The 14364-nt window shown below is 40.5% G+C and overlaps 1 protein-coding gene across 1 annotated transcript; it reads right to left on the bottom strand.

Annotated features, from left to right (window-relative positions):
• Nucleotides 1–4468: 4468 nt before the first annotated feature.
• tmem200cb (transmembrane protein 200C, genome duplicate b) lies at nucleotides 4469–11384 on the bottom strand. The gene is made up of 2 exons (XM_077725111.1): nucleotides 10907–11384; nucleotides 4469–8326 (listed from the first exon to the last, which is right to left on the bottom strand). The coding sequence occupies exon 2, from the start codon at nucleotides 8291–8293 to the stop codon at nucleotides 6923–6925; it is 1371 nt and encodes a 456-aa protein (XP_077581237.1). The 5' UTR covers nucleotides 8294–8326; nucleotides 10907–11384; the 3' UTR covers nucleotides 4469–6922.
• Between the last annotated feature and the right edge of the window lie 2980 nt (nucleotides 11385–14364).

Here is a 14364-nt window from a genome sequence, read left to right as displayed (position 1 = left end):
ATTCATTCAACGTTGATATTGATTTACCTCACAAATGATTGTTTACGGAATCTTATAATCACATTCTTAAGTAACTAGTACACATATTTTAACCAAATGAATTGCAGGATAAATAACTATTGACTCACACACTCATGTCCAGGGACAACAAGCAATACATATACAACCAATGAGCTTCAAAATTTCAATCAGAATTATCCACCTGGGCCCAAAAATTCTATCAAAATGCCTTTCAAGTGAACAAACAACTATACTAGAAAAAATCCACTCCAACCTGAAGGGAAAGTGGTCAAACAGTGATAAAAATAATGCAAATACAAATGATAAGAGTACAATCGCAATCAACGATATGAGTCAGATGTGCATAGTGACTAGTTCCAGGTAAAAAGTGAAGATGTGAGCAGATCAATGGCTCGTCACACGCTGGCTCAGCACAATGACACACGACATGTGACGTGCCAACTCCACTTTGCTCGTGTGGCTGCTTAACGCTAGACTTTTTTTTTTTTTGCTGCATGCACACTTCCTTATTCTTGCACTGGTGTTCATCGGCCACCTTGACCTAGTTTAACCTTAAACCACTCATGTTTACAGCATTATCTTTGTACTTGAAAAAAAAACCTATAGTAAGGGTGTCAAACTCGGGTTGGTTCGCGGGCCGCATTAATGTCAACTCCATTTTAGATCTAATATCTAGAATTGTATTAATTTTTTGAATCTGGATTAAAAGAACTGGATCAAAAGCCGTAAATAGTCGGTTTTTTTTATAGATTTAAAGCAATGTTTTTTTGACATTTTTTCTTAGTATTGGAAAATGTCTGTTTTTTTATTTCAAATGGAAACAAAATATTTTTTAAAGTGGAAAATGGAAAATATTTGTATATTTAAATGAAAAACACAAAAACACGCTTTAAAAATATATTTTTAGATTTTACAAAATGATTTTTGAACTAAAAACCCAGAAAAATGGATTAAAAAAGGCAAGGATTGATTTTAAAAAGGGGTAAATCAAGAAATGTAATGTACATCTATAATCATTTAAATTTTATCTTAAAACAGAAAGTCGGCACTCATGATTGACTTTCTCGGGCCGCACAAAATGATGAGGCAGGCCAGATTTGGCCCCCGGGCCGCCACTTTCACACCTATCTTGAGAAAAACCCTGTGTCCACATCATGAACTGGATGAACTTGGAACAAATTAGCCCATATCCCGCTTGTTTTCATTCCACCTCCAATTTCCAAAGCTAGCGCCCCCTACTGTCCAACTCCATGCCGTGATGGGGTTAGCGAGCACACAAATGACAACATTAAAACCCCGTTTGGATGCTACAAACTAGGCCAAAGGTCTAAAACATCTAACCTCTACTTTGAGGAACAAATCCCGTGAAGAGGACAACACAGTCAGCATAAGGAAAGTCTTATCGGCAGCAGCAGTTGTAAAAAATGTTTTTGCAACCTTTGGAAAGTGACTCGTTTATTGATTGTGATTGTAGAAGAAGCCGTTTTGACGGAAAGGGAGGGTCTAAAACACCAACCAAAAAAAATGCTGCCGTTAATGGAATAACTTGATCTTCAACCAAGGTTACAGTTTTTGCAGAAAAACCAAGTCACTCGTTTTGAGGATAAAAACCAAGTCCAATGGACACATTTTGTGACTACTTTTTCATTAAAAAAATTGTCATCAGTGAATAGAAATGACTTGGCCTTGCATATTTGACATTTTTTTGGTAAACATCTTTATAAAACTGTAGTTTTGAATCAAGCAAACACGTGATTTCATGTTTTTTAATGACTATCTCAATCCCTCCCTCGGTGGCTAATCCTTCTTCTCACTAAAAATACCCAGCTCGCGTTTCTGCCGGCGCAACGTTGTGTGATAATGTCTTTTGTAACTGGTTTAGCGCACACTACTCCACGGGATTGAGTCATAAGCGATATCTCCCATGAGCCTTAGGGGCATCGTGTGCACTTTGGAGACTGGCTTGCTTCCAAATCACCTTTCCGACAGTTAAACCAGTAACAAGGAATGGCAAACTGTTAAATACCAGGTATTCCGGAATTTGCTCATATCACATTGCTTCCAATATCTTGAGCAATTGCTCCCCTAATTAATAATTCCGTTTTTTTTTATAGATCTAAAACAATGTATATTTTAGCTTTTTTTAATATATTTTTAGATTTTACAAAATGATTTTTGAACTAAAAACAGAAAAAATGATTAAAAAATGAAAATTATTGATTTTTAGAAATGGATTAAAAGCCCTGTATATTCCGTTTTTTATAGATCTAAAACAATGTTTATCTTAGCTTTTTTTAAAATATATTTTTAGATTTTACAAAAATAATTTTTGAACTAAAAACAGAAAAAAATGGATTAAAAAATGACAACTATTGATTTAAAAGTGGGAAAATCAGGAAATGTAATATACATCTATACTCTTAATTTGAATTTGATCCTAAAACAGAAAGTCGGCACTCATGATTAACTTTCCCGGGCCGCACAACATGATGCGGCGGGCCAGAATTGGCCCGCGGGCCGCTACTTTGACACACTCCAAAAAATCCTATAAAATACTGGAAAAACGTATAAGTTGGCATGTATGAAATTCCTATATCTAAAAATAATCACCATGTTTTAAAAAAAATACATTTAAAAAATATTTAGTGGTTTAAACGGAGTCTTTTGTGCAAAGCCAACTCTCTCTCACGGACTTTGTCCTATTTTTATCAGTCTGGCCGTGTACATTCACCTTCATCATTCCACTTCGCTCATAAACCAGCAAAAAAAAAAAAGTCCACGTGTCTGCTGACACATGACACGGCAATAAAACACCCAAAAAATACACGTCGGCAATAACTTTTTGGAAACTTATTGATTCATTCACAGTTTCTATTGTGGCCAGAGGAAATGCAACACGCTGAGTATTCCCTTTTTCCACAGGAAACATCTGATCATGTGTGTCAAAGACATCTGTTCAGCACTCACTAAATACACTCACTACACACCAAAAAGACTTTTTTGTGGATCAATGTGACCTGTGGCATGTTTTGGTTTCTATTTATATGTAAATAAACTGTTTGAATGGAGAAAAAACATTTGAAAGCTTTTACAATGTGTTATTTTTACTGCCTGTTGTTAAATCAGTGCTAAAAATCTTCATAATTGCCCATTTAGTCTTTGAAATTTCAAGTTAAATGACTTTTGCTTTTAATTAATTTTTGGGTTGTTTTGCCTGATTAATTTTTTGGGGGGTTTTGAAATATCTTGGTGATTTAATGTGATTTTAAAAAAAAAAAAAATTAGTATTTTGGGGTTTTTACGTGATGCACTTTGAATAAATTGGTGTTGAATTAAATGCTTTTTTTTAATAAATTTGCCTTATCTTTATTTTTTCACAATTAAATGTTCATTCATTCATCTTCTATAGCACTTATTCTTAGAAGCGTCACAGGGATTGAACCCTCGATCTCAGAGCCCCGAAGCAACATGCTAACCACTATTCCATTTCATTAAAAAAAGTCCCTTTGCAATAAAAATACAATCATTTCAAAAGAATAAAATGTCGCCAAAATGTTCCAAATTATAATCAAATGACTATTTTGTCCCTCTAAATATTACCCCTTCAATATCTAATGCATTTTTTTTAATAATCCATAGCTACAACAGGTGGGCCACCCCCCAAATCAACCATCAAATCAATATTCCAAACATATCTCCATATTTCTACATATTTATATCCACTTGTTGACAGTAGGCATGGCATGTGAGCATACTTCTAGTGTCTATTTTTTTCTCCTGTGAATGAATGAAGACTCACCATTTGACATTCCAGGATAGCAGAAGATGGGGGCCGGAGGTGGGTGGGTGGGGTGGGGGTCGTAGCCATAATTCAGTCACGGTAAGTCAAGGGTACCCAGCAACAACAACAACAACAAAAAAACACACATTTCAAATAAAATCACTCTTTGTATTCATGTTCAGGGTTGAGAAACATGTCTTAAAAACAGCTTTTTAAAACATATTTATGTGCATAACCTCTAAAAATATGTATATAATAATATATATATGAATATCATACCTGACTTTTTCCCCAAAAGAATCCCAGGCTGCGTTGGAGGCTCCCGACTGTGAAAAGAAAGGGTCCTAAAAAGTCAGCTGCTTTCACTTGAGAGCCAAAAGGAACCCTCAACAGTGGGCGGGACTAAAGAGACCATAACCCCGCCCTTATCCCCTCCTCGGAACGCCCTCTTAGTTGCTTCACATCTCTACTGACATCTATAGGAGACTTAAAGAAGGGTTTTATCTATGGTTATTTTCTTTTTTTGCCACTGGAGAGCAGTCAAGCTGCAAATAAGTTTTTTGACAATTGGATATTGCTCATTTTTTATGATATGACACATTTATGCCAAAAAATTGAGAGTAATTCTTGAATTTTTCTCATAAACTCTAAAGTGTAGGATGTTTTATCACCATAAATGTGCTTTAAATGTATTTAAACCATAAATGTTGAGATACACATTAACATATGATGACATCAGATATATAATAATTACAATGATGAATAATTTAAAAATTGAATTGGTATCTAAAGTCCAATTTTGGAGGGGTTTTATGAATATTGGATGAGAAAGCAAAAGCTTAACAACATGAAATGTGAAAATTCCAAAGCTAGCTCCAATTGTGCATAAAGTCTCATTTTTTCTTTACAATTCTTCTTCATTACATATTTAGTATTGCTCCTTCTAACTCCCACACATGAATTACTGTCCTAAAATGTCGGAAAACACACACACACACAAAACAAAGACCCAGATTCCCATTTCAAAAAAAGCAATAAGAACCACGTAAATCTCCTTACAGACCACCGACAAAGCAACTCTCCAAAAAAACAAAAAAATAAAGGATTTGGTTGATTATAAAACCATCCAAGTTACATAAAAGTCAAATCTAGCTCAGAATGGGCAAACTACGGCCCGCGGGCCACATCCGGCCCTCGAGGCGTTTTATTCCGGCCTGCCGACGTTGTCCAAATAATGTTTTTTTTTCCCCCCAAGATTATTAGTTTTTTTGTTTTACAGCCCTTCTATCTTTTTTAAATGACATTTTAATATTTCTTAATACATTCCTTTACTTACTTTACTTTGTACTTTATACGTTTGATGAGTATTTTAATACTCGAGTCCTTTTTTCTGTTTATCTTTCATATGTACTGTTAACGGATGCACTTTTTTATATGTATCGTATCTTGTTCTGACCCGGCCCATCTGTCAAATTTTGAAAGTCAATATGGCCCCTCTGGGCCCAAAAGTTTGCCCACCCCTTATCTATGTCAATCCAGATAATAAACATCACCTCAGATCAATTCATTCACTCAGTTTTTGAGCAAAAATAAACATCTCAAGTGCAACAATGCCGGCCAAGCGGACATAGAAAATGACTCTAAAACCTGTTTCGTCATTTTTTTAATGGTTTACCATGATGCAAGTGAAACTATTTGGCGTAAACCATCTACTTGGCATTCGCTTGTGCACAAAAGGGAAGGCCCAAAGTGTCTTGGGGGAAGTGGGCCAAAAAAGGGTGTCCAAGTTGAAAAGTTTGTCCAAAATGTGTGCGGCGGGTAAGACATGGTCTTCCTATCAAAGGTCCACGTTGGCTCCTAGATGGAACATCTACCTGAGATTCCTCTAGGCATGTGTAGACGCTTTCACTTTTGCTGCTACAGAAGATTCTGTCATTTTTGAATCAGGTGTGCACTGCTCCAAAAGCTACCATTTTTGTTCGTTTTTGTCTCTCCTCTCCGATTTCATACCAAAAACAAAAAGAAACAAATCCAGTATCCAATCCTGATGTTTGTTTCCAAACCCTTCAAAAGGTCTTTAGTATTGCTCTTGCTACATTGAAAAAAAATATATAGAAAAATCACATCATAACAGTTGAGTTGTGGAGTGTGCGAAATAGGAGGCTCCTTGCCCTTGAGTCTTGGGTAGTAAAGTGGACCGGATTGGACCGGATTTGAACAGTGGCCCCTTTCACACTGGCCATTAAAGATGTGGGAATGAGGTTCATCTGCAAAATGGACATGGATTGGACAATGGACATCTGACATATTCATTGCTGAATAGTGTGTAAGAGTCTTCATTTTCTGAACCGCTTAGGCTCAAGGGGGGGGGGGGGGGGGGGGCGATGGAGGCTATTCTAGTTGACTTGAATCACCCTGAACCGGTGCTCGGATGATTGATCGCCAGGACATTTGGTCGCCCGGACATTTGGTCGCCCGGACATTTTGTCGCCTGGACATTTGGTCGCCCGGACGTTTGGTCGCCCGGACATTTGGTCGCCCGGACATTTGGTCGCCCAGATGTTTGGTCGCCCGGACGTTTGACAACATGACAGAGTTTACTGTTGAAATCAAATCTCAAAATTATATTTTAAGAGAGTGTAATATCTAAATATCTACTGTTGAAACCAGCTCTCAAAATTATATTCATCCGGGCGACCAAACGTCCGGCAACCAACTATACTTGTGCAATTTCCAGTATTTAACCAGCCTATCCTGCATGTTTGGGGAATGTGTGAGGAAACCAGAGCACCCATAGAAAACCCACGCAAGCCTGGGGGGAAGATACAAATTCCACACAGTGAGGACCCATCTAGAGTCGAACCCCCAACCCCAGAATTGTGAGGCCGACGCACTAGAATGAAACAACCGCCAACATGTCACAAGTAGAACGTCTATAAACACCTAGGAATCACAGGCCACACCCTTTTTTGCAGTCTTCTCAGTTGCTCATAAGCATCTAATTAGGTGAGTAAGAGTGTACCGGTCAAATCATTGGAAATCATATTGAAAAACCAAAGCTGATGAAATGCTTTAGGGAGTGTGAAAGGGGCTTCTTGTCCGAGTTTGTCAGGATATCCTTTACGATTCCGCCACTTGTCCCTTCGGTACCTGAGCGTCCTCTTCCCCGCCGACCCCGTCCGTCGCCACGACTTCCCGCTCGCCGTCATCCCCGGCCGACGACGTGTCCGGCGCCTCGAAGGATTCCCCCCCCAGGTCGCCGAGTTTGATATAGCCCTTACTGTTGGTGCGCTCTAGGCGGGGGCAACTGAAACGCCTCCCCCTCTCGCCTTGGTGGGACGTGGTCACCGACAGACTGCACCGGCGCGCCGCCTTGGGCGGGTCCGTAAGGGAGTTGAGGGACAACCGCGAACCCAGCGCCCTGGCAACCGGGGACGGCAGAAACGAGCCAGGCGTCTCGCAAGTAGGCGTGTCCTCAGACGGCGGTTCCGTCTTCTCTTGGCTAACCGGCGCTTCTTCTTGTTCCTTCTCCGTTTCAATGACCACGTCGTCCTCCGCCTCGCAGTTGTTCAGCTTGATGACCGGGAGGGTGAAGGCGTTGACCGAGGAGGTAACGATGGAGGTGGGGTCCCACTGTCGGAGTTGGGGGGCCTCCTCGCCTCCATTGTTGTAGTCCTTGTAGATGCTGTAAACCGTGTCCGTGAACGTTTGGACATCCTTGGAGTAGCTCCGCGAGGGACGCCGAAAGACTTCGTCGCTACCCGGCCCGGTTGACGAGGGCCAGGAGCTCCGCCCCGCCGACGTTTGCCCCCCCGAGCCACCCTCCACGCTCTTAGACTGGGTGTAGTTGACTAAACCGTTAAGAGGCGAGTATTCCTTGGCGTGGATGCTGTGTAGGTCTATAACCGTGGAGTAGATATCTCTCAGGTTGATGATTTTGGTTTTCTTGTCCCGGTTTTCGTGAAGGACGGCGTTGGCGCAGATGAACAGGAAAATCCCAATGCCCATCACTAGGGGGCCGAAAACTTTGAGGTTGTCCGAGTATAGGTAGTTGTCCAGAAAGTCGCATAGGAAACCGCAACGGGAGGGTGGAGAAGGAGGCGGAGCCTGGTGGCTGATGTTGGAGCGACTCTGGTTCTGGTTCTGGTTCTGAGGCAGATCTCCATCCATCCCAGAGGACACATTACGGCTTTGGGAGTAACTCATCCTCCCGTGGTGAACCCCCGTTCTGCGGCGTTCCTGGTACTGTTGTTGGTTTTGACTGGGCCAGTACCCCAACACGGCCATGGAGACCCCCACCAAGAGGACCGCCAACCCCACGGCCGCCACCAGGCCGGCTGGCGAGCACAGATTGAGCTTGCCCTTGACCACCACCACGTCGGTCTTCTTCTTTTTCTTGGATTTCCGCTTCTTCTTGTTCTCGGCGCGGTTCTTGGAGCGCAGGGAGTCCTGGCGCCGGTTCATCCGCAGCAAGCCGCCCGTGGCGATCATGGCGGCGCTTGGGCAGGGGGTTTGTCACTCAACCTGGAAAGGGGGGGAGCATAAATCAGAATATGAGGGTCCACGCCATCGAGCAGATGGCAGATGCTTGCTGTGAACCAGAGATTAAACGTGTAATCCTGATTTATCACAGTGGATGGATTAGCAAGTAGGGTTCCACCACCAGATGTTCAAAAGGAAACTACTGATAGTGTGAACATTCACTTTGGTGGCACGATTTTGTCAACCTCGGCCAATAAAAGCAATAAAAAAAAAAAATCAACACAAGGCGACACTCACATAGGGCACACTTAAAAGTCTAAAATATTCTCCAAAGTAGGATGGAGTGCCTAATCAATATGCACTAAATTCAAGATTCTGAAGATGTTGCTGATAGCTTGACTGCTGCATTGCTTCCTGACGCGCTATATATGTATGTATAGTGAAAAGGCTGAAGTGACTGATTTGTGTGCGTATATGATGCTAAAAGGACAACAACATTAGCAATCGGCCATGACACTTTCGTCTGATAACAGTGACCGAGAAAATCCGGATTAGATCTGGATTAGATCTGGATCCAATCCAGAATAGATCCGGATCCAATCCAGATTAGATCCGGATCCAATCCAGATTAGATCCGGATTAGAGCCAAAAAAGAGAAGACGAGATCGGTCTTACCAAAAAACACTTTTGTAAACGAACTTATTTTCCAATACAAAAGTTGTTAAATGGAAATGATGAAAAAACGTATATAATATATGTGAAAAACTATAGATTCACAGGTATGATATACATCTAGGTATATGGTCTGTGTATCATTGTTATGGAGAGGATGTTACAAGCGTACACGGTGCAAAAAATAGACTTGCGAATGGTTACTTTTAGCTTGAGTGGGCGATCAATCCAGTTGCGTTTGACCTACAGGCAGAAAATGCAACACTTCAGCTATATTAGTCATCCAAATGCCAATCGGATGCCACTGGATCAACGCAGCCAAAAGAAGGAATACAGTCTGCATTTTTCCCGCTTGGCTCTAACATGCCAATATGTCGACATATTTACATCTCCAAGCTGGGCTTCAGAGGATGTGATGCATCCAGACAGGAGGCCAGCGGGTGTTTGGAGCCCACCAACACGCCTTCGTAGTCTCTTTCCGAATCAATTTCAGTGTCAAGATGACAGCCACACACATTCAGGTACACCATTACAATCCCTGAATAGTTTCATATTTTACAGCCTTTCTATCTTTTTTTAAATGATATTTTAATATTTCTTAATACATTCCTTTTGACTAGACTTTGTACTTTTGACTTGAATCATGATTGATGAGTATGTTAATACTTGAGTCCTTTTTTTCTGTTGATGTTTCATATGTACTGTTAACGGATGCACTTTTTTAGATGTATCACATCTTGTGCTGACCCATCTGTCAAATTTTTGAAGTTAAAGACAACCCTAAACTACAATGTGGATTATTCCTATGCATACATGCATTACCTACAATTGTCAGTCATTGTGATTGGCTATAAAAAAACTTGATGAATTGTAACAGGTGAACATTAGCCAAAGTCTTACTCCATTACAATTGCTACCCGTGAGAAGGCAAAATGAAAAATAACGGTAAATATTAGCACTTTTTGACACTAAAAGCGAAATTCAAGGCATTGCCATTGACTTCAAAGGGAAAAACGTGATTTACCAAGCCAGTGATTGAAGTGACAGACGCCAAATTGAAGTGACGTTTTTAAAAATAAAGGTTATCGCCAAACGCTTGCCATCTCAGTCACTGACCCCCCTCCCCAACGTCTTCTTTTTGCATCCTCACACCCCCTCTCCTCCCCATCTTACGTACGCCCTTTCAACCATCACTTCCATAACACGTGTCAATCAAAAAAATCATTTGATCTTCAAATTAAACCATAAAACCCACCTCATTAGCTTATGCAGGTGTACCTAATGAAATGTCCTGTGAAGTGATGTAAGCTCTAATTACCAGAGATCAACCTTATTCTGTAATTATTCTATAATAATTAGCCTGGGAATAGACGGGATGTTATCTAGGGTGTGTATTCATATTTTCCCCTTCCAATATTTGCAGCACATGACATTTTTAATGTATTTATCTGGGGTTAATGATAAAATGGGAGATTATTAATGGGTGTGGAACGTCTGAAATGCTAGGTTCGGGTCCATATGTTGGGAAATGGTGAAGAAAAGGGGGAAATAGGGGGGTTGGGGGTCTTTATTTTAGCGCAATGTAGCTCCAGTAATGTTCTGTTGACATAACGCCATATCTGTTTAGTGTATCTGTTATGTATCTGTTCGTGTGTCATGTAAATGTGCGCGTGTACGTGTGCGCTCGTGCCTGAAAATGTCCAGAACCCGACGCACTTGACGATCCAAACATGGTCGAATTTGGCTATACGAGAAAAAAAATGGCAAAAGAACAACGCACCTAAGAAATAGAATTTAAAAAAGAGGAAAAAGTTCGTTTACATCGCTTGGAACCGTGGTGCGTTCACGGTCTTCTTAGAATGCGGCAAAAGCTATGGAATCCAACAGGGTGTTCTTTTTAATATAAAAAACGGACGTGCAGGAGGAAGAATGGGTATCAATCAAGCTTACCTGCTTTAGAAATTAGGGGCGTCCTCATGAGAAGGCATCGTCGTCGATGTGCGCCACTTTGACGGCGGAGCTGCGAGGGAGAAGGGAGAGAAAGGGAGGGAAAGGGGGAGAGAGAGAGCTCACAATGGATGCGCTTCAAGCTCAAAGGCTTTTGGGAAGGAAGGAGAGGAAAAAAAGCAAGGCAGGCAGCAGGCAGACAACGCGGCCAGGGGCGGGCCGAGCTAAGCAGGAGCCTCTCCATCTCCACATGATACACATTTGTCATTTGTGACTTTGGTGACTTGACTGCATTGCATCCTTCCTTTTGCACATGTGGATGGCATCCACAAAGCCAATTGCGCCAATTTGTATTGTTCTTCCTAGGCAGAGAAATTAGTGTCATAATAATATCATTTCCATTTTGGATTCATTTTAAACATTTTTTCAGGTCATTTTCTAAACCGCTTTGTCCTCATTAGGGTCATGGAGGGGTGCCAGAGCCCACTTGCTCCACCGGGCTGGCTAAATGATAGCCTGAAAAAAACACACACAACATAATAGATAAGTCGCAGGTAAAGTTTAACTGAATTATACTAATGTGCCTAGAGAACGATGGGCAAACTACGGCTTGCGGGCCACATATGGCTTAATACATTCCTTTTTACTTGACTTTATACTTTTACTTTAATGATGAGTGTTAGTAATACTTGAGGCCTTTTTTCTGTTTATATTTCATATGTACTGTTAACGGATGCACTTTTTTATATGTTATTGTTTCTTGTGATCACCCATCTGTCAAATTTTTAAAGTCAATGAGTCCCCGCTGGGCCCAAATTTTTGCCCCCCACCTAGCCTAGAGTGATGCCATTCCAATTTGGTCTCGACCCCTGACCTAATCCATCCCATAATATAGCAGGCCCTACTTTACATCTGGGTTTCCAATGCAAGCAAGCCAATTAGCGTCCCGTTCCATTTCCAGCAGTGCTGGCCCGATTCCAGAGACGCATGGCTGCCCTCATCCCAAACCCCCGCTCGTCCATCTGTCTCCACGGCCCGCGCCATTGGCCGCCGGCCGCTCGCATCCCATTAAACCGGACGGGGGTCCGCCAAGAGCTCAGGTGTTTGATTTACGAGCGGGTTACACATGGGGCGCCACGATGAAGGTCAAGCCTATTCAAGTGCTTTGTTGAAGCTACTCAAAGACATTTATGGGCCCCTTGTGGGATTTGTTGACACATCCAGGAATGTGGAACACTGGGAAATAATCACTGGAAGGCCGCCATTGACTTAGTGGACGGCGTCTGTATTCAATCATTTCAAGTCATGACAAAAATGGGCTCTTTTTTGTTTAATGCTAATGCAATGGTGTCAGACTTTAACGTCAACTCCATTTCATGAGGGCCAGACAAATTTTAGATATAATATTTAGATTTTTGTTATTTATAAATGGATTAAAAGAACTGGATTAAAAGCCGTGAATATTCAGTTTTTTGTAGATCTAAAACAATGTTTTTTGAACTTTTTTAAAATATATTTTTAGATTTTACAAAATGATTTTTGAACTAAAAACAGAAAAAATGGATTAAAAATGACAATTATCGATTTAAAAAGGGGGAAAATCAGGAAATTTAATATACATGAGATCATTTTAGATATAATATTTAGATTTTGTTTTATAAATGGATTAAAAGAACTGGATTAAATGCCCTTTTATTGATCTAAAAATGTATTTGACCTTTTTTAAAAAATATTTTTAGATTAAAAAAATGTATTTGAACTAAAAACAGAAAAAATGGCTTAAAAATGACAATTATTGATTTAAAAAGGGGAAAATCAGGAAATGTGATATACATCTATACTGTTTAATTTGATCCTAAATCATAAAATCGCCACTCATGATTGACTTTCCCGGGCCGCCAAAAATGATGCGGCGGGCCAGATTTGGCCCCCGGGCCGCCACTTGGACACCTGTGTGCTAATGGAACAAATGGGCCACATTGTTCCAAGACAAGGTGAAAGTTAATTAAAAAAACAAATTAATGTACATATATTTTGGAGTTCAGAATGAAGTTAAAGAGATTTTTTGAAGAAAAGCTGAATGTGCTGGAACTAATTAAAAGCTTCATCAGCACTATTTTGGGATCCTCTTCAGCAAAGTGGCCGTGTTTTTGTTTAGTTTAGTTTCTGAGAGTGCAAAAAAAGACCGCAGTTGTGCAATCGGGGATTATTCGCGCCTCATTATACCCAGACCCGCGTGAAAAGTTCTTCTTTCATCTCTACATAATATAGGTCATCTCTTGAGGGACAAACAACAAACATCAAAAATTCTGGGATGCTATGCTATGGAGTGTGTGTGTGTGTGTGTTTGTTGGTTCAAAAGTGGGCTGCACAGTGCGCCTTATATATGGAAAAAAATAAAATGTGTCATTCATTCAGGGTGCACCTTATAGTCCTGAAAATACGTGATGTCAATTAATTTGGTCTTGAGCGTATCCTTTTTTGGGTGAAAATATCCTGAATTTTGCACATTTATAGTTACTTAGCCATGTTTTTGCAAGTGACTTTTCTTATGAAAAGAATCTAATTATAAAGTTTTCACTAATTTTACTTTTTAGGAGGAAAAAAAACGTTTTTTTAGGGCCCCAATTGTGTTTTTGAAGTCATATTTTTGGCAATTGAAACTTTTTTCTAGTCGGAAATTACAGGAATTTTATCCCAAATGTATATTATATATTTTTAAAACTTAAAAAAAATCCTAATCCTAACACATACAGTTCACTTCATCAAAAAAATGCAGCTAAATTAGCACATTTTTGACATATTTCACATTCTGTTGACAAAGGCTGAGCTGTGTAGTCATGTCTATTTCTTTGAAGACACTGATAATCTCTTTACATGCTAATGACTTCATCCAAATGACATCTCGGTTCCATTAAAGCCCTTTCACAAGTGCAAGGACACGAGGAAATGAGAAAAGATTGCATTTGTCAGTGTTGGACGAGGCATTTAGTTCTGTGATAAAGTCCAGAAAGTGGCATGGTAGCAGAAGGCAGTGATGTAACGGCACATCCGCTACAATGGCAGCACATAATGCCTATCGACTATGTGTCAGCTGCGCACCTTGGAGGGTCACGGGAGGGTCGGCGCGTTCCCTGACACACGACAAGTCCAAGGCGCAAGGACAGGAAACAGGCACACACACACACAGGCTATGTTAAAGGACTGCAGGCAATATGAAGTGGCATGCTTGAGTTATGGCCCCATTTGAAAAGCGCACAAACTACACAGTGAAGTGCATGCTTGCATTGTGACAACAACATCCCATTGGCCTACTTAGGCCGTCTTCAACTATATGGAATTCAATGGAATACGATTGGTTTAAGCCATACCTCATTCACAATTGCAGGTGGGGATTAATATCATATTGAGCTGTGTGGTAACAGGTGGAAATCAATTGGAGTTTTGAGCAACTTTCAAGT

The sequence above is a fragment of the Stigmatopora nigra genome, chromosome 9, assembly GCF_051989575.1.
Source record: "Stigmatopora nigra isolate UIUO_SnigA chromosome 9, RoL_Snig_1.1, whole genome shotgun sequence".
NCBI lineage: Eukaryota > Metazoa > Chordata > Actinopteri > Syngnathiformes > Syngnathidae > Stigmatopora > Stigmatopora nigra.
Note: the sequence above shows the minus strand (reverse complement) of the source record. Positions and strands in the feature narration are given on the sequence as shown.

Bases quoted from the DNA above. Each gene is read 5' to 3' on its own strand.
- tmem200cb (XM_077725111.1), bottom strand. From the start codon at position 8,293: ATGATCGCCACGGGCGGCTTGCTGCGGATGAACCGGCGCCAGGACTCC.